We start from the raw sequence: 14908 nt of genomic DNA, 5'->3' as shown, positions 1-14908 counted from the left end.
TTGCTTAAAATATTGCTCTAAAATATGCTCAAAATCGTAAATTCAAAACGAATAATTACTATTTTTCAACTCTATACGTAGCAGCAGTAAAAATACAAGTAGCTTTGTCGCGCATTTATTTCATAAATCGCGAAAAATAGCGATTTCAAATTAAGTGGCGAAAAGTGGGGCACTGGCGAGAAGTGGTGATTCCACTCTATAAAAAATAAATAAAATCAATTATGAATTTGAGAATTTAAAAATTCGCCATTTTTGAACTTAAATATTTACTATACATAGCAAATAGCTAGAGACTTGCAAAAAAATATTCTAGATTCCTTCAACCTTCTACTTTACAATTATGTACAAACATAAGAAAAAAATAAGTTTAGGTAGTCAGGAAAAATTATTTTCTTTATGGGACACCGGTGTTCCAATCGTCTTTAAAGGGTTAAAGAATTTTCTGGAGTTCATGGGGAAATAAGAATCTTAATCTTGGCGTAGAATTTTAGAAGAAACCTAAAAGTTTATAATTTTTTTAAAATGTTTCTTAATTAAAAAAAATAAGAAGCTTTAAAAAATATTTCTCTTAATGATACATTTAAAAAACATTGTACATTTTAATTTCTATCAAGAATAATGGTATCCATTCCATATATTCTTTTTTTGGTGTTTTTCCGTAAGTTTATGAAGTGAAAAATCAATTTAAGGTAAATAAATTCTAAAATTAGAATTTTCCTATTCCTCTTGAGAATTAAAATTAATTTTATAAACACATAAACTCATTGAAAATAGCTGTGAGATTAAAGATCTAAATCAAAACATCCGCAGAATTGGATCAATTTTGGAGATAAGCCTCTAAAAATAAACCAACAATCAATGCGAAAAAAATATAAACAAATTACGCAATAGAACGGTCGAGAAAACAAAAGAAACTTCTCGAGCATTCGAGCGGTTTCCATGGTAACCTTCCCATACAAATGCACATGGAACATTCTCGAAACGCCTCAAATGTTCCCTCGCTCAGCCAAACCGTATAAATGCGCTGCGAACGGCGCCAATAGCAACAGTTCAAACGAAGAAATCAAGCAATCAACTTGAGAAGCTCTCGAAAGAGAATTTCAGTGAAGAATTAAGAATATATTAAGTGAAGTGAATAGAGTGAATATAAAAGTGATAAAAAATGGTAGCTATTGGAATTGACTTGGGTACCACGTACTCCTGCGTGGGTGTCTTTGAGCACGGGAAAGTGGAAATCATTGCCAATGACCAGGGAAATCGCACAACTCCATCCTACGTGGCTTTCACGGATACTGAGCGATTGATTGGAGATGCTGCTAAGAATCAAGTGGCAATGAATCCTAAGAATACAATTTTTGACGCCAAGAGGCTTATTGGGAGGAAATTTGTCGATCAGAAGATCCAGGAAGACATTAAACACTGGCCATTTAAGGTGATCAGTGAAGCTGGAAAGCCTCGATTGTCTGTGGAATTCAAAGGAGAACCGAAGAGATTTACCCCTGAAGAAATAAGTTCTATGGTTCTGATTAAGATGAAGGAGACAGCTGAGGCTTATCTTGGTCAGACAGTGACGGATGCAGTCATCACAGTTCCAGCCTACTTCAATGATTCCCAGAGGCAGGCAACCAAGGATGCTGGAGTCATTGCTGGCCTCAATGTCTTGAGGATCATCAATGAACCCACTGCAGCAGCCCTGGCCTATGGCCTGGACAAGAATCTCAAAGGAGAGAAGAATGTGCTGATTTTCGATCTGGGCGGAGGAACTTTCGACGTTTCCATCCTGACCATCGATGAGGGATCCCTGTTTGAGGTGAAAGCAACAGCTGGCGATACCCATCTCGGCGGAGAGGACTTTGATAATCGCATGGTCAATCATTTTATCGAGGAATTCCGCAGGAAGTTCAAAAAGGACCTCACCACAAATCCCAGATCCCTGAGACGCCTCCGAACAGCATGTGAGCGAGCCAAGAGGACCCTTTCCTCCAGCACCGAAGCCACCATTGAGATTGATGCCCTTCTGGACGGCATTGATTTCTACACCAAAATCTCCCGGGCACGCTTTGAGGAACTCTGCTCTGATCTCTTCAGAGCCACCCTGGAACCCGTGGAAAAAGCCCTGAGGGACGCTAAGATGGACAAAGGACAGATTCATGACATTGTCATGGTTGGAGGCTCAACACGAATCCCCAAAGTTCAGAATCTCCTCCAGAATTACTTCAACGGAAAATCCCTAAATCTCTCAATCAATCCAGACGAAGCTGTCGCCTACGGAGCCGCCATTCAGGCAGCAATCCTCACTGGGAGCAAAGATTCCAAAATCCAGGACGTCCTCCTGGTCGACGTTGCTCCCCTGTCCCTCGGAATCGAGACAGCTGGAGGAGTCATGACCAAAATCATCGAGAGAAACTCCCGGATTCCCTGCAAACAAACCCAAACTTTCTCAACCTATGCAGACAATCAACCCGGAGTCTCCATCCAGGTCTTTGAGGGTGAACGCGCCATGACCCGAGACAACAATCGCCTGGGACAATTTGATCTTTCCGGAATCCCTCCAGCTCCCCGTGGAGTCCCACAAATCGAAGTAACCTTCGACCTAGACGCCAATGGAATCCTCAATGTCTCAGCAAAGGAAATGGGAACGGGCAAGGCCAAGAATATCACCATCAAGAATGACAAAGGAAGACTCTCCCAAGCTGACATTGATCGAATGCTAGCTGAAGCTGAACGCTTCCGGGAAGAAGATGAGAAGCAGAGAGAAAAAATTGCATCCCGGAATCAACTTGAAGGCTACATCTTCAGCCTCAAACAAACCCTAGACACAGCTGGAGACAAACTCAGTGGCCAGGACAAAGAAACCGTCCAGAAGGCCTGCGATGATGCCCTCAAATGGTTGGACTCAAATACCCTGGCCGACAAGGAAGAATTCGAGCATAAAATGAAAGAACTCACAAGTATCTGCAGCCCTATCATGACTAAACTCCATTCCGGAGGAGCTGGATCTTGTGGACAACAGGCAGGGGGATTCCAGAACCGTTCTGGACCAACAGTTGAGGAAGTGGACTAAATTATTCCTCCCCCGGAAAAGCATTTTAGATCTTATTCAATTTCTTAATTATTAAAATAATAATTTAATAAAGTATTTTTATGTTTAAGTTTTGAGACTGAATTCCAATGTTCAAGTGAGAATTATAAGTAAATAAATATTTAGTTTAATTAGAAACAATAAAAAATGCCTTTCACTTACCAACTGATGGAATATTGATGCAGAGAGTCTGGGATAATCGGAGGTATGTCCTGCCGAGTTCATAGCAACAAATCTGAAGGATATCGCTGATATCGATGAGAAGGTCTGAAAAAGAAAATAAAAAATCAAATCAATACAAAAAATTTATTTGAAAAGAAATCAAGCTGAAAGAGAATTCGCAAAATGCTCGACTTTGAAATAACATGAAATATATTACTTGACTTTCGACTATTTCCATTAAATTTATATTTCAAAAATTTTGAAAAATAAAATGAACTAAAATTGTATTTAAAGTTAATTTTTTATTATTATTTTTATGTAAAACTTTACGCTAAGTTGATTTAGAAATTGTATCTCAATAAATCAAATTTAAGCAAAAAAATCTTTTCTGTTTTATTTTAAGACAATACTTGGAATTATCTCAGGAGATACTATACGGAGTAATTTATTATAATAAAAAAAATAAAAGGAACTGCAAGTAAAAAAAGGGAAATTTTTGAAATTGATTTAGAAATTATTGGTCTCAATTCTGAGACCAAAATCAAGATCAAAATTTCAAGCTGTCAAATATTTCCAAAATCAAGATTTCGTATTCTGACGCGAAGTAATTATGGAACTTAAAATGTCTTAGCTAAGAACCAAGATTTCAAGATTTTCCACACTTAACGGAACGTCACTTCTGACAAATATCTTCATTTCTCTGTTGAATTTGTTGAAATTTCGTCATATAAATTAGCAAAATTAATAATAGGACGTATTGCAGTATAAATGAGAGTACATAAACAGGAGTACAGAAAGTGCAAACCAAACTTGTGACCTCTGATAAACCAAGAAATGCTTATGCAAGATGTGATTATTTTGCAAATATCCTCAGGGTGGTATACTTCGATATGTACATCTAGAAATACGTACCATTTCGATTAAATTACAAGGTGAAATACAGCATTTTTCAAAGTAATTTTCTTTTTGTACCATCTCTTATAGAAATACTCCTCATCAATAGTCATTTCCATATGAAATTCTTCAAATTGTTACTATCTTGAAAATTTCAAGCACCTCCGAGAGGTTCTTGGAATTATTTCAAGAAAATAAGAAATTTGACGTCTTGAAATCTTGAAATATTGGTTCCAGAATTGCAAATCTTGATATCCACATGGTTTGTGTCTTAGATTTCAAGATTCCAAGACATTTGACAGATTTGACATCTTGATCTTGATTTTTTGATTTCAGAATACCAAAATCTTGAAATTTTCTTGATCTTGATCTTGATCTTGGTCTTAGAATTGAGGCCATTATTCAATTTTCTGATTCTGAAAATTGAGTTACTTTACTGTGTCAATTATGTTTAGTAAAACGCACTACGTCCAGATTTTAGAAAGTTAGTGGATGTTATAAAAAATATTTAACATATTAAAAATTTAAATTAGATTATTGTATTCAGTTAACAATTTTGTAATATATTTAAACACAACGTTGAATTTAAAAAAAAACTGCGTTACTGGATTTAGTTTTGTCTTTCATTTAGCCATAGAACTTATTTTTTTTATCAATAACTGAAGAAATTAAAGAAAAATAAACTTTATTTAATAAAAATATAACGGCTTACTTAATCTAATAAAGAAATTCTAGAAATCATCTAGAAATTGCCTTTTGAAAATGTACGAATTTTATTATTTAATTTAACATGAATACCTCATCCTAATTAAAATATTAATAAAATGAAAAGTCTAATTAAATTTTACTGCATTTTTGTTATTATTATTAAACTTTTAAGGCTTTGTTAATATCGCCTTTGGTTTTTAGTGCTTAATGAATTTTATGTATTAACTGCCTTTTTAATATTACAACAAATATACTAGATTGTTAAATAAAAGAATGATAATTAAAAATAATTAAAATAATTAAAAAATTAAAAAATAAAGAATTAAACAATCAAAAAATTCAAAATTCGAAAAAAAAACCTTTTCTTAAAATTTAATTGGAAAAACATCCTTTCGACAAAGTTCTCTTACTAATGTAACAAAACATTTTTAAAGTGTCTTAATAACTTCTGACGGTTTTGTGAGGTTGGAAAGTCAGAGAAAAAGCAACAAAATTTTTTTTGCACAAAAATAATTTTTTCCAATTTCAAGTAAAATAGTGATTTAAAAAATTGAGATTAAAGTAAATATCTTTTATTGAAAAGTTTGTCGTTCTACTTTGTACCTACGTTTCATTTAAAAATAATAATAAAAGTGTGAATTTTAGAAGCGAAAAGTTTCCAATTTTCTCAATATTGTCCATTCAAAACTCTAAACAAAAAAAGATAATGAAGAATAGAATGGTTCTTTTTTATTTTACCGGATCATAAACATCTTGGAAGTACTCGAGTCATCAAATTCAGAAAAATCTGAGGCTTTGCTCAACTACGCATAAAGGCATCAAATTAAACGTGGTATATTCAAAAAGTGCGAAATCGGGTTAATTTTTTTTTAAAAATTCCCCAAAGTTGAAAATGACACCTTACGCAGCACATAATAAAGAAAATTCGTATGGGACTGCATGCGGCGCTGGCTCAGCGGTAGCGCACAGGACGTTTAACGGGAGTGCCGCGGGTTCGATCCCTGGCTCCTTCTGCTTTTTTTTTCCTTTTAATATCTTTTTTTTCAATTAAACATTCTATTCTTTATTAAGTAGTATTATTGCAGTGTAAATTGCTTATCTAGAGTGCTGAATTAAAATCCCCAACAAATTTTTAAAAGCGATGAAAGTGCATCCCATAATTTATCAAATAATCAATTTACTAGTAGAAAAATAAAAAAAAAAACTGTATGTACTTACAATCAGCTATCTGAGGATCGTTGTAAATATTATTTAAAGTTTTTATTGAAATTTTATAAAAGATTAGAAAGGTCGAAGACCCAAACCAATTTTTTTGGAAAAATTCATTTGGAAACCTGTGCTCAAACTGATTGTGAAAGTATATCTTTCATTCGATGTGCACATTGTGATTGCATTCTCTGTTTTAATCATTTCTTTACTGAAATCCATATTCACTAATTAGTTTAAAAAAAAACTAATTCGTGTATTGTTGATTTCGGTAATGATTAAAACAGAAAGTACCACAACGAGAGCATATGGATTACAAGTGTGCCTTAAACATTTATTTGAGCACAGGTTTCCAAATGAATTTTTCCAAAAAAATTGGTTTGGGTCTTCGACCTTTCTAATCTTTTATAAAATTTCAATAAAAACTTTAAATAATATTTACAACGATCCTCAGATAGCTGATTGTAAGTACATACAGTTTTTTTTTTATTTTTCTACTAGTAAATTGATTATTTGATAAATTATGGGATGCACTTTCATCGCTTTTAAAAATTTGTTGGGGATTTTAATTCAGCACTCTAGATAAGCAATTTACACTGCAATAATACTACTTAATAAAGAATAGAATGTTTAATTGAAAAAAAAAGATATTAAAAGGAAAAAAAGCAGAAGGAGCCAGGGATCGAACCCGCGGCACTCCCGTTAAACGTCCTGTGCGCTACCGCTGAGCCAGCGCCGCATGCAGTCCCATACGAATTTTCTTTATTATGTGCTGCGTAAGGTGTCATTTTCAACTTTGGGGAATTTTTAAAAAAAAATTAACCCGATTTCGCACTTTTTGAATATACCACGTTTAATTTGATGCCTTTATGCGTAGTTGAGCAAAGCCTCAGATTTTTCTGAATTTGATGACTCGAGTACTTCCCTTGTTAGAAAAAATTGCTTACTACTTTTTTGGCACATTAAAGAAAAGACTGTTAGAGGGGGAAATAATGATTTAATTTGAAAAAAATCACTTGCTAAATTGTTACAAAAGAAAATTATTCAAATATTAGATTTATTAAAGTTTTACAAAATTACCGGTTCTATGATGCACTGGATTTGCGTTTAAAGATTTGCATACAAAATATGCCTAAATTTTTTTTTGATGCCAACTTTTGGGGGTCTATCTCTTCTAGTTTACGAGATATTCGCGTTTAAAGATTTGCATACAAAATATGCCTAAAAGAATTTCTTTTTGATCCCGACTTTGGAGGGTCTATCTCTTCTAGTTTAGGAGATATTCGCGTTTAAAGATTTGCATACAAAATATTCCTAAAAGATTTTTTTTTGATGCCAATTTTGGGGGGTCTATCTCTTCTAGTTTAGGAGATATTCGCGTTTAAAGATTTGCATACAAAATATGTCTAAAAAAAATTTTTTTTTGATCCCAACTTTGGGGGGTCTATCTCTTCTAGTTTAGGAGATATTCGCGTTTAAAGATTTGCATACAAAATATGCCTAAAAACATTTTTTTTTTTGATGTCAACTTTGGGGGGTCTATCTCTTCTAGTTTAGGAGATATTCGCGTTTAAAGATTTGCATACAAAATATGCCTAAAAAAATTTTTTTTTTTTGTCAACTTTGGGGGGTCTATCTCTTCTAGTTTAGGAGATATTCGCGTTTAAAGATTTGCATACAAAATATGCCTAAAAAAATTTTTTTTTGATGCCAACTTTGGGGGGTCTATCTCTTCTAGTTTAGGAGATATTCGCGTTTAAAGATTTGCATACAAAATATGTCTAAAAAAAATTTTTTTTGATGCCAACTTTGGGGGGTCTATCTCTTCTAGTTTAGGAGATATTCGCGTTTAAAGATTTGCATACAAAATATGCCTAAAAAATTTTTTTTTTTTGATGCCAACTTTGGGGGGTCTATCTCTTCTAGTTTAGGAGAAATTCGCGTTTAAAGATTTGCATACAAAATATGCCTAAAAAAATTTTTTTTTTGATGCCAACTTTGGGGGGTCTATCTCTTCTAGTTTAGGAGATATTCGCGTTTAAAGATTTGCATACAAAATATGTCTAAAAAAAATTTTTTTTGATGCCAACTTTGGGGGGTCTATCTCTTCTAGTTTAGGAGATATTCGCGTTTAAAGATTTGCATACAAAATTTGCCTAAAAAATTTTTTTTTGATGCCAACTTTGGAGGGTCTATCTCTTCTAGTTTAGGAGATATTCGCGTTTAAAGATTTGCATACAAAACATGCCTAAAAAAATTTTTTTTTTGATGACAACTTTGGGGGGTCTATCTCTTCTAGTTTAGGAGAAATTCGCGTTTAAAGATTTGCATACAAAATATGCCTAAAAAAATTTTTTTTTTGATGCCAACTTTGGGGGGTCTATCTCTTCTAGTTTAGGAGATATTCGCGTTTAAAGATTTGCATACAAAATATGTCTAAAAAATTTTTTTTTGATGCCAACTTTGGGGGGTCTATCTCTTCTAGTTTAGGAGAAATTCGCGTTTAAAGATTTGCATACAAAATATGCCTAAAAAAATTTTTTTTTGATGTCAACTTTGGGGGGTCTATCTCTTCTAGTTTAGGAGATATTCGCGTTTAAAGATTTGCATACAAAATATGTCTAAAAAATTTTTTTTTGATGCCAACTTTGGGGGGTCTATCTCTTCTAGTTTAGGAGATATTCGCGTTTAAAGATTTGCATACAAAATATGCCTAAAAAATTTTTTTTGATGCCAACTTTGGGGGGTCTATCTCTTCTAGTTTAGGAGATATTCGCGTTTAAAGATTTGCATACAAAATATGCCTAAAAAAAAATTTTTTTTGATGTCAACTTTGGGGGGTCTATCTCTTCTAGTTTAGGAGATATTCGCGTTTAAAGATTTGCATACAAAATATGTCTAAAAAAAATTTTTTTTGATGCCAACTTTGGGGGGTCTATCTCTTCTAGTTTAGGAGATATTCGCGTTTAAAGATTTGCATACAAAATATGCCTAAAAAAATTTTTTTTTGATGTCAACTTTGGGGGGTCTATCTCTTCTAGTTTAGGAGATATTCGCGTTTAAAGATTTGCATACAAAATATGTCTAAAAAATTTTTTTTTTGATGCCAACTTTGGGGGGTCTATCTCTTCTAGTTTAGGAGATATTCGCGTTTAAAGATTTGCATACAAAATATGCCTAAAAAAATTTTTTTTGATGCCAACTTTGGGGGGTCTATCTCTTCTAGTTTAGGAGATATTCGCGTTTAAAGATTTGCATACAAAATATGCCTAAAAAAATTTTTTTTTGATGTCAACTTTGGGGGGTCTATCTCTTCTAGTTTAGGAGATATTCGCGTTTAAAGATTTGCATACAAAATATGTCTAAAAAAAATTTTTTTTGATGCCAACTTTGGGGGGTCTATCTCTTCTAGTTTAGGAGATATTCGCGTTTAAAGATTTGCATACAAAATATGCCTAAAAAAATTTTTTTTTTGATGCCAACTTTGGGGGGTCTATCTCTTCTAGTTTAGGAGAAATTCGCGTTTAAAGATTTGCATACAAAATATGCCTAAAAAAATTTTTTTTTTGATGCCAACTTTGGGGGGTCTATCTCTTCTAGTTTAGGAGAAATTCGCGTTTAAAGATTTGCATACAAAATATGCCTAAAAAAATTTTTTTTTTGATGCCAACTTTGGGGGGTCTATCTCTTCTAGTTTAGGAGATATTCGCGTTTAAAGATTTGCATACAAAATATGCCTAAAAAAATTTTTTTTTGATGTCAACTTTGGGGGGTCTATCTCTTCTAGTTTAGGAGATATTCGCGTTTAAAGATTTGCATACAAAATATGCCTAAAAAAATTTTTTTTTTAATGTCAACTTTGGGGGGTCTATCTCTTCTAGTTTAGGAGATATTCGCGTTTAAAGATTTGCATACAAAATATGCCTAAAAAAATTTTTTTTTGATGCCAACTTTGGGGGGTCTATCTCTTCTAGTTTAGGAGATATTCGCGTTTAAAGATTTGCATACAAAATATGTCTAAAAAAAATTTTTTTTGATGCCAACTTTGGGGGGTCTATCTCTTCTAGTTTAGGAGATATTCGCGTTTAAAGATTTGCATACAAAATATGCCTAAAAAAATTTTTTTTTTGATGCCAACTTTGGGGGGTCTATCTCTTCTAGTTTAGGAGAAATTCGCGTTTAAAGATTTGCATACAAAATATGCCTAAAAAAATTTTTTTTTGATGCCAACTTTGGGGGGTCTATCTCTTCTAGTTTAGGAGATATTCGCGTTTAAAGATTTGCATACAAAATATGCCTAAAAAAATTTTTTTTTGATGTCAACTTTGGGGGGTCTATCTCTTCTAGTTTAGGAGATATTCGCGTTTAAAGATTTGCATACAAAATATGTCTAAAAAATTTTTTTTTTGATGCCAACTTTGGGGGGTCTATCTCTTCTAGTTTAGGAGATATTCGCGTTTAAAGATTTGCATACAAAATATGCCTAAAAAAAATTTTTTTTGATGCCAACTTTGGGGGGTCTATCTCTTCTAGTTTAGGAGATATTCGCGTTTAAAGATTTGCATACAAAATATGCCTAAAAAATTTTTTTTTTTATGTCAACTTTGGGGGGTCTATCTCTTCTAGTTTAGGAGATATTCGCGTTTAAAGATTTGCATACAAAATATGCCTAAAAAAAATTTTTTTTTGATGCCAACTTTGGGGGGTCTATCTCTTCTAGTTTAGGAGATATTCGCGTTTAAAGATTTGCATACAAAATATGCCTAAAAAAATTTTTTTTTGATGCCAACTTTGGGGGGTCTATCTCTTCTAGTTTAGGAGATATTCGCGTTTAAAGATTTGCATACAAAATATGTCTAAAAAAAATTTTTTTTGATGTCAACTTTGGGGGGTCTATCTCTTCTAGTTTAGGAGATATTCGCGTTTAAAGATTTGCATACAAAATATGCCTAAAAAAATTTTTTTTTTGATGTCAACTTTGGGGGGTCTATCTCTTCTAGTTTAGGAGATATTCGCGTTTAAAGATTTGCATACAAAATATGCCTAAAAAAATTTTTTTTTTAATGTCAACTTTGGGGGGTCTATCTCTTCTAGTTTAGGAGATATTCGCGTTTAAAGATTTGCATACAAAATATGCCTAAAAAAATTTTTTTTTGATGCCAACTTTGGGGGGTCTATCTCTTCTAGTTTAGGAGATATTCGCGTTTAAAGATTTGCATACAAAATATGTCTAAAAAAAATTTTTTTTGATGCCAACTTTGGGGGGTCTATCTCTTCTAGTTTAGGAGATATTCGCGTTTAAAGATTTGCATACAAAATATGCCTAAAAAAATTTTTTTTTTGATGCCAACTTTGGGGGGTCTATCTCTTCTAGTTTAGGAGAAATTCGCGTTTAAAGATTTGCATACAAAATATGCCTAAAAAAATTTTTTTTTTGATGCCAACTTTGGGGGGTCTATCTCTTCTAGTTTAGGAGATATTCGCGTTTAAAGATTTGCATACAAAATATGTCTAAAAAAAATTTTTTTTGATGCCAACTTTGGGGGGTCTATCTCTTCTAGTTTAGGAGATATTCGCGTTTAAAGATTTGCATACAAAATTTGCCTAAAAATTTTTTTTTTTGATGCCAACTTTGGGGGGTCTATCTCTTCTAGTTTAGGAGATATTCGCGTTTAAAGATTTGCATACAAAATATGCCTAAAAAAATTTTTTTTTGATGCCAACTTTGGGGGGTCTATCTCTTCTAGTTTAGGAGAAATTCGCGTTTAAAGATTTGCATACAAAATATGCCTAAAAAAATTTTTTTTTTGATGCCAACTTTGGGGGGTCTATCTCTTCTAGTTTAGGAGATATTCGCGTTTAAAGATTTGCATACAAAATATGCCTAAAAAAATTTTTTTTTGATGTCAACTTTGGGGGGTCTATCTCTTCTAGTTTAGGAGATATTCGCGTTTAAAGATTTGCATACAAAATATGTCTAAAAAAAATTTTTTTTGATGCCAACTTTGGGGGGTCTATCTCTTCTAGTTTAGGAGATATTCGCGTTTAAAGATTTGCATACAAAATATGCCTAAAAAAAATTTTTTTTGATGCCAACTTTGGGGGGTCTATCTCTTCTAGTTTAGGAGATATTCGCGTTTAAAGATTTGCATACAAAATATGCCTAAAAAATTTTTTTTTTTATGTCAACTTTGGGGGGTCTATCTCTTCTAGTTTAGGAGATATTCGCGTTTAAAGATTTGCATACAAAATATGCCTAAAAAAAATTTTTTTTTGATGCCAACTTTGGGGGGTCTATCTCTTCTAGTTTAGGAGATATTCGCGTTTAAAGATTTGCATACAAAATATGCCTAAAAAAATTTTTTTTTGATGCCAACTTTGGGGGGTCTATCTCTTCTAGTTTAGGAGATATTCGCGTTTAAAGATTTGCATACAAAATATGTCTAAAAAAAATTTTTTTTGATGTCAACTTTGGGGGGTCTATCTCTTCTAGTTTAGGAGATATTCGCGTTTAAAGATTTGCATACAAAATATGCCTAAAAAAATTTTTTTTTTGATGTCAACTTTGGGGGGTCTATCTCTTCTAGTTTAGGAGATATTCGCGTTTAAAGATTTGCATACAAAATATGCCTAAAAAAATTTTTTTTTTAATGTCAACTTTGGGGGGTCTATCTCTTCTAGTTTAGGAGATATTCGCGTTTAAAGATTTGCATACAAAATATGCCTAAAAAAATTTTTTTTTGATGCCAACTTTGGGGGGTCTATCTCTTCTAGTTTAGGAGATATTCGCGTTTAAAGATTTGCATACAAAATATGTCTAAAAAAAATTTTTTTTGATGCCAACTTTGGGGGGTCTATCTCTTCTAGTTTAGGAGATATTCGCGTTTAAAGATTTGCATACAAAATATGCCTAAAAAAATTTTTTTTTTGATGCCAACTTTGGGGGGTCTATCTCTTCTAGTTTAGGAGAAATTCGCGTTTAAAGATTTGCATACAAAATATGCCTAAAAAAATTTTTTTTTTGATGCCAACTTTGGGGGGTCTATCTCTTCTAGTTTAGGAGATATTCGCGTTTAAAGATTTGCATACAAAATATGTCTAAAAAAAATTTTTTTTGATGCCAACTTTGGGGGGTCTATCTCTTCTAGTTTAGGAGATATTCGCGTTTAAAGATTTGCATACAAAATTTGCCTAAAAAATTTTTTTTTTGATGCCAACTTTGGGGGGTCTATCTCCTCTAGTTTAGGAGATATTCGCGTTTAAAGATTTGCATACAAAATATGCCTAAAAAAATTTTTTTTTGATGTCAACTTTGGGGGGTCTATCTCTTCTAGTTTAGGAGATATTCGCGTTTAAAGATTTGCATACAAAATATGCCTAAAAAAAATTTTTTTTTGATGCCAACTTTGGGGGGTCTATCTCTTCTAGTTTAGGAGATATTCGCGTTTAAAGATTTGCATACAAAATATGCCTAAAAAATTTTTTTTTTTGATGCCAACTTTGGGGGGTCTATCTCTTCTAGTTTAGGAGAAATTCGCGTTTAAAGATTTGCATACAAAATATGTCTAAAAAAAATTTTTTTTTGATGCCAACTTTGGAAAGTCTATCTCTTCTAGTTTAGGAGATATTCGCGTTTAAAGATTTGCATACAAAATATGCCTAAAAAATTTCTTTTGATGTCAACTTTGGGGGGTCTATCTCTTCTAGTTTAGGAGATATTCGCGTTTAAAGATTTGCATACAAAATATGCCTAAAAAAAATTTTTTTTTGATGCCAACTTTGGGGGGTCTATCTCTTCTAGTTTAGGAGATATTCGCGTTTAAAGATTTGCATACAAAATATGCCTAAAAAAATTTTTTTTTGATGCCAACTTTGGGGGGTCTATCTCTTCTAGTTTAGGAGATATTCGCGTTTAAAGATTTGCATACAAAATATGTCTAAAAAAAATTTTTTTTTGATGTCAACTTTGGGGGGTCTATCTCTTCTAGTTTAGGAGATATTCGCGTTTAAAGATTTGCATACAAAATATGCCTAAAAAAATTTTTTTTTTGATGTCAACTTTGGGGGGTCTATCTCTTCTAGTTTAGGAGATATTCGCGTTTAAAGATTTGCATACAAAATATGCCTAAAAATTTTTTTTTTTTTAAATGTCAACTTTGGGGGGTCTATCTCTTCTAGTTTAGGAGATATTCGCGTTTAAAGATTTGCATACAAAATATGCCTAAAAAAATTTTTTTTTGATGCCAACTTTGGGGGGTCTATCTCTTCTAGTTTAGGAGATATTCGCGTTTAAAGATTTGCATACAAAATATGTCTAAAAAAATTTTTTTTTGATGCCAACTTTGGGGGGTCTATCTCTTCTAGTTTAGGAGATATTCGCGTTTAAAGATTTGCATACAAAATATGCCTAAAAAAATTTTTTTTTTGATGCCAACTTTGGGGGGTCTATCTCTTCTAGTTTAGGAGAAATTCGCGTTTAAAGATTTGCATACAAAATATGCCTAAAAAAATTTTTTTTTTGATGCCAACTTTGGGGGGTCTATCTCTTCTAGTTTAGGAGATATTCGCGTTTAAAGATTTGCATACAAAATATGTCTAAAAAAAATTTTTTTTGATGCCAACTTTGGGGGGTCTATCTCTTCTAGTTTAGGAGATATTCGCGTTTAAAGATTTGCATACAAAATTTGCCTAAAAAATTTTTTTTTTGATGCCAACTTTGGGGGGTCTATCTCTTCTAGTTTAGGAGATATTCGCGTTTAAAGATTTGCATACAAAATATGCCTAAAAAAATTTTTTTTTTGATGCCAACTTTGGGGGGTCTATCTCTTCTAGTTTAGGAGAAATTCGCGTTTAAAG

At 32.6% G+C, this 14908-nt stretch overlaps 2 protein-coding genes across 2 annotated transcripts in view; one reads left to right on the top strand and one right to left on the bottom strand.

Moving 5' to 3' along the window:
• The window catches only part of LOC129798264 (transcription factor IIIB 90 kDa subunit), a 115253-nt gene that overhangs the window by 54767 nt on the left and 45578 nt on the right, over window positions 1-14908 (bottom strand). The window contains exon 2 of the mRNA XM_055841312.1: window positions 3245-3349. Coding sequence (XP_055697287.1) covers window positions 3245-3349 — 105 coding nt within the window. The remainder of the gene's footprint in view (window positions 1-3244; window positions 3350-14908) is intronic.
• LOC129798266 (heat shock protein 70 B2) lies at window positions 1048-3230 on the top strand. The gene has a single exon (XM_055841318.1). It carries the CDS (start codon window positions 1163-1165, stop codon window positions 3062-3064), a length of 1902 nt encoding a protein of 633 aa, XP_055697293.1. The 5' UTR covers window positions 1048-1162; the 3' UTR covers window positions 3065-3230.

This window comes from Phlebotomus papatasi, chromosome 1, assembly GCF_024763615.1.
Source record: "Phlebotomus papatasi isolate M1 chromosome 1, Ppap_2.1, whole genome shotgun sequence".
Taxonomy (NCBI): domain Eukaryota; kingdom Metazoa; phylum Arthropoda; class Insecta; order Diptera; family Psychodidae; genus Phlebotomus; species Phlebotomus papatasi.
This window is presented reverse-complemented; position numbering and strand designations above follow the sequence as displayed.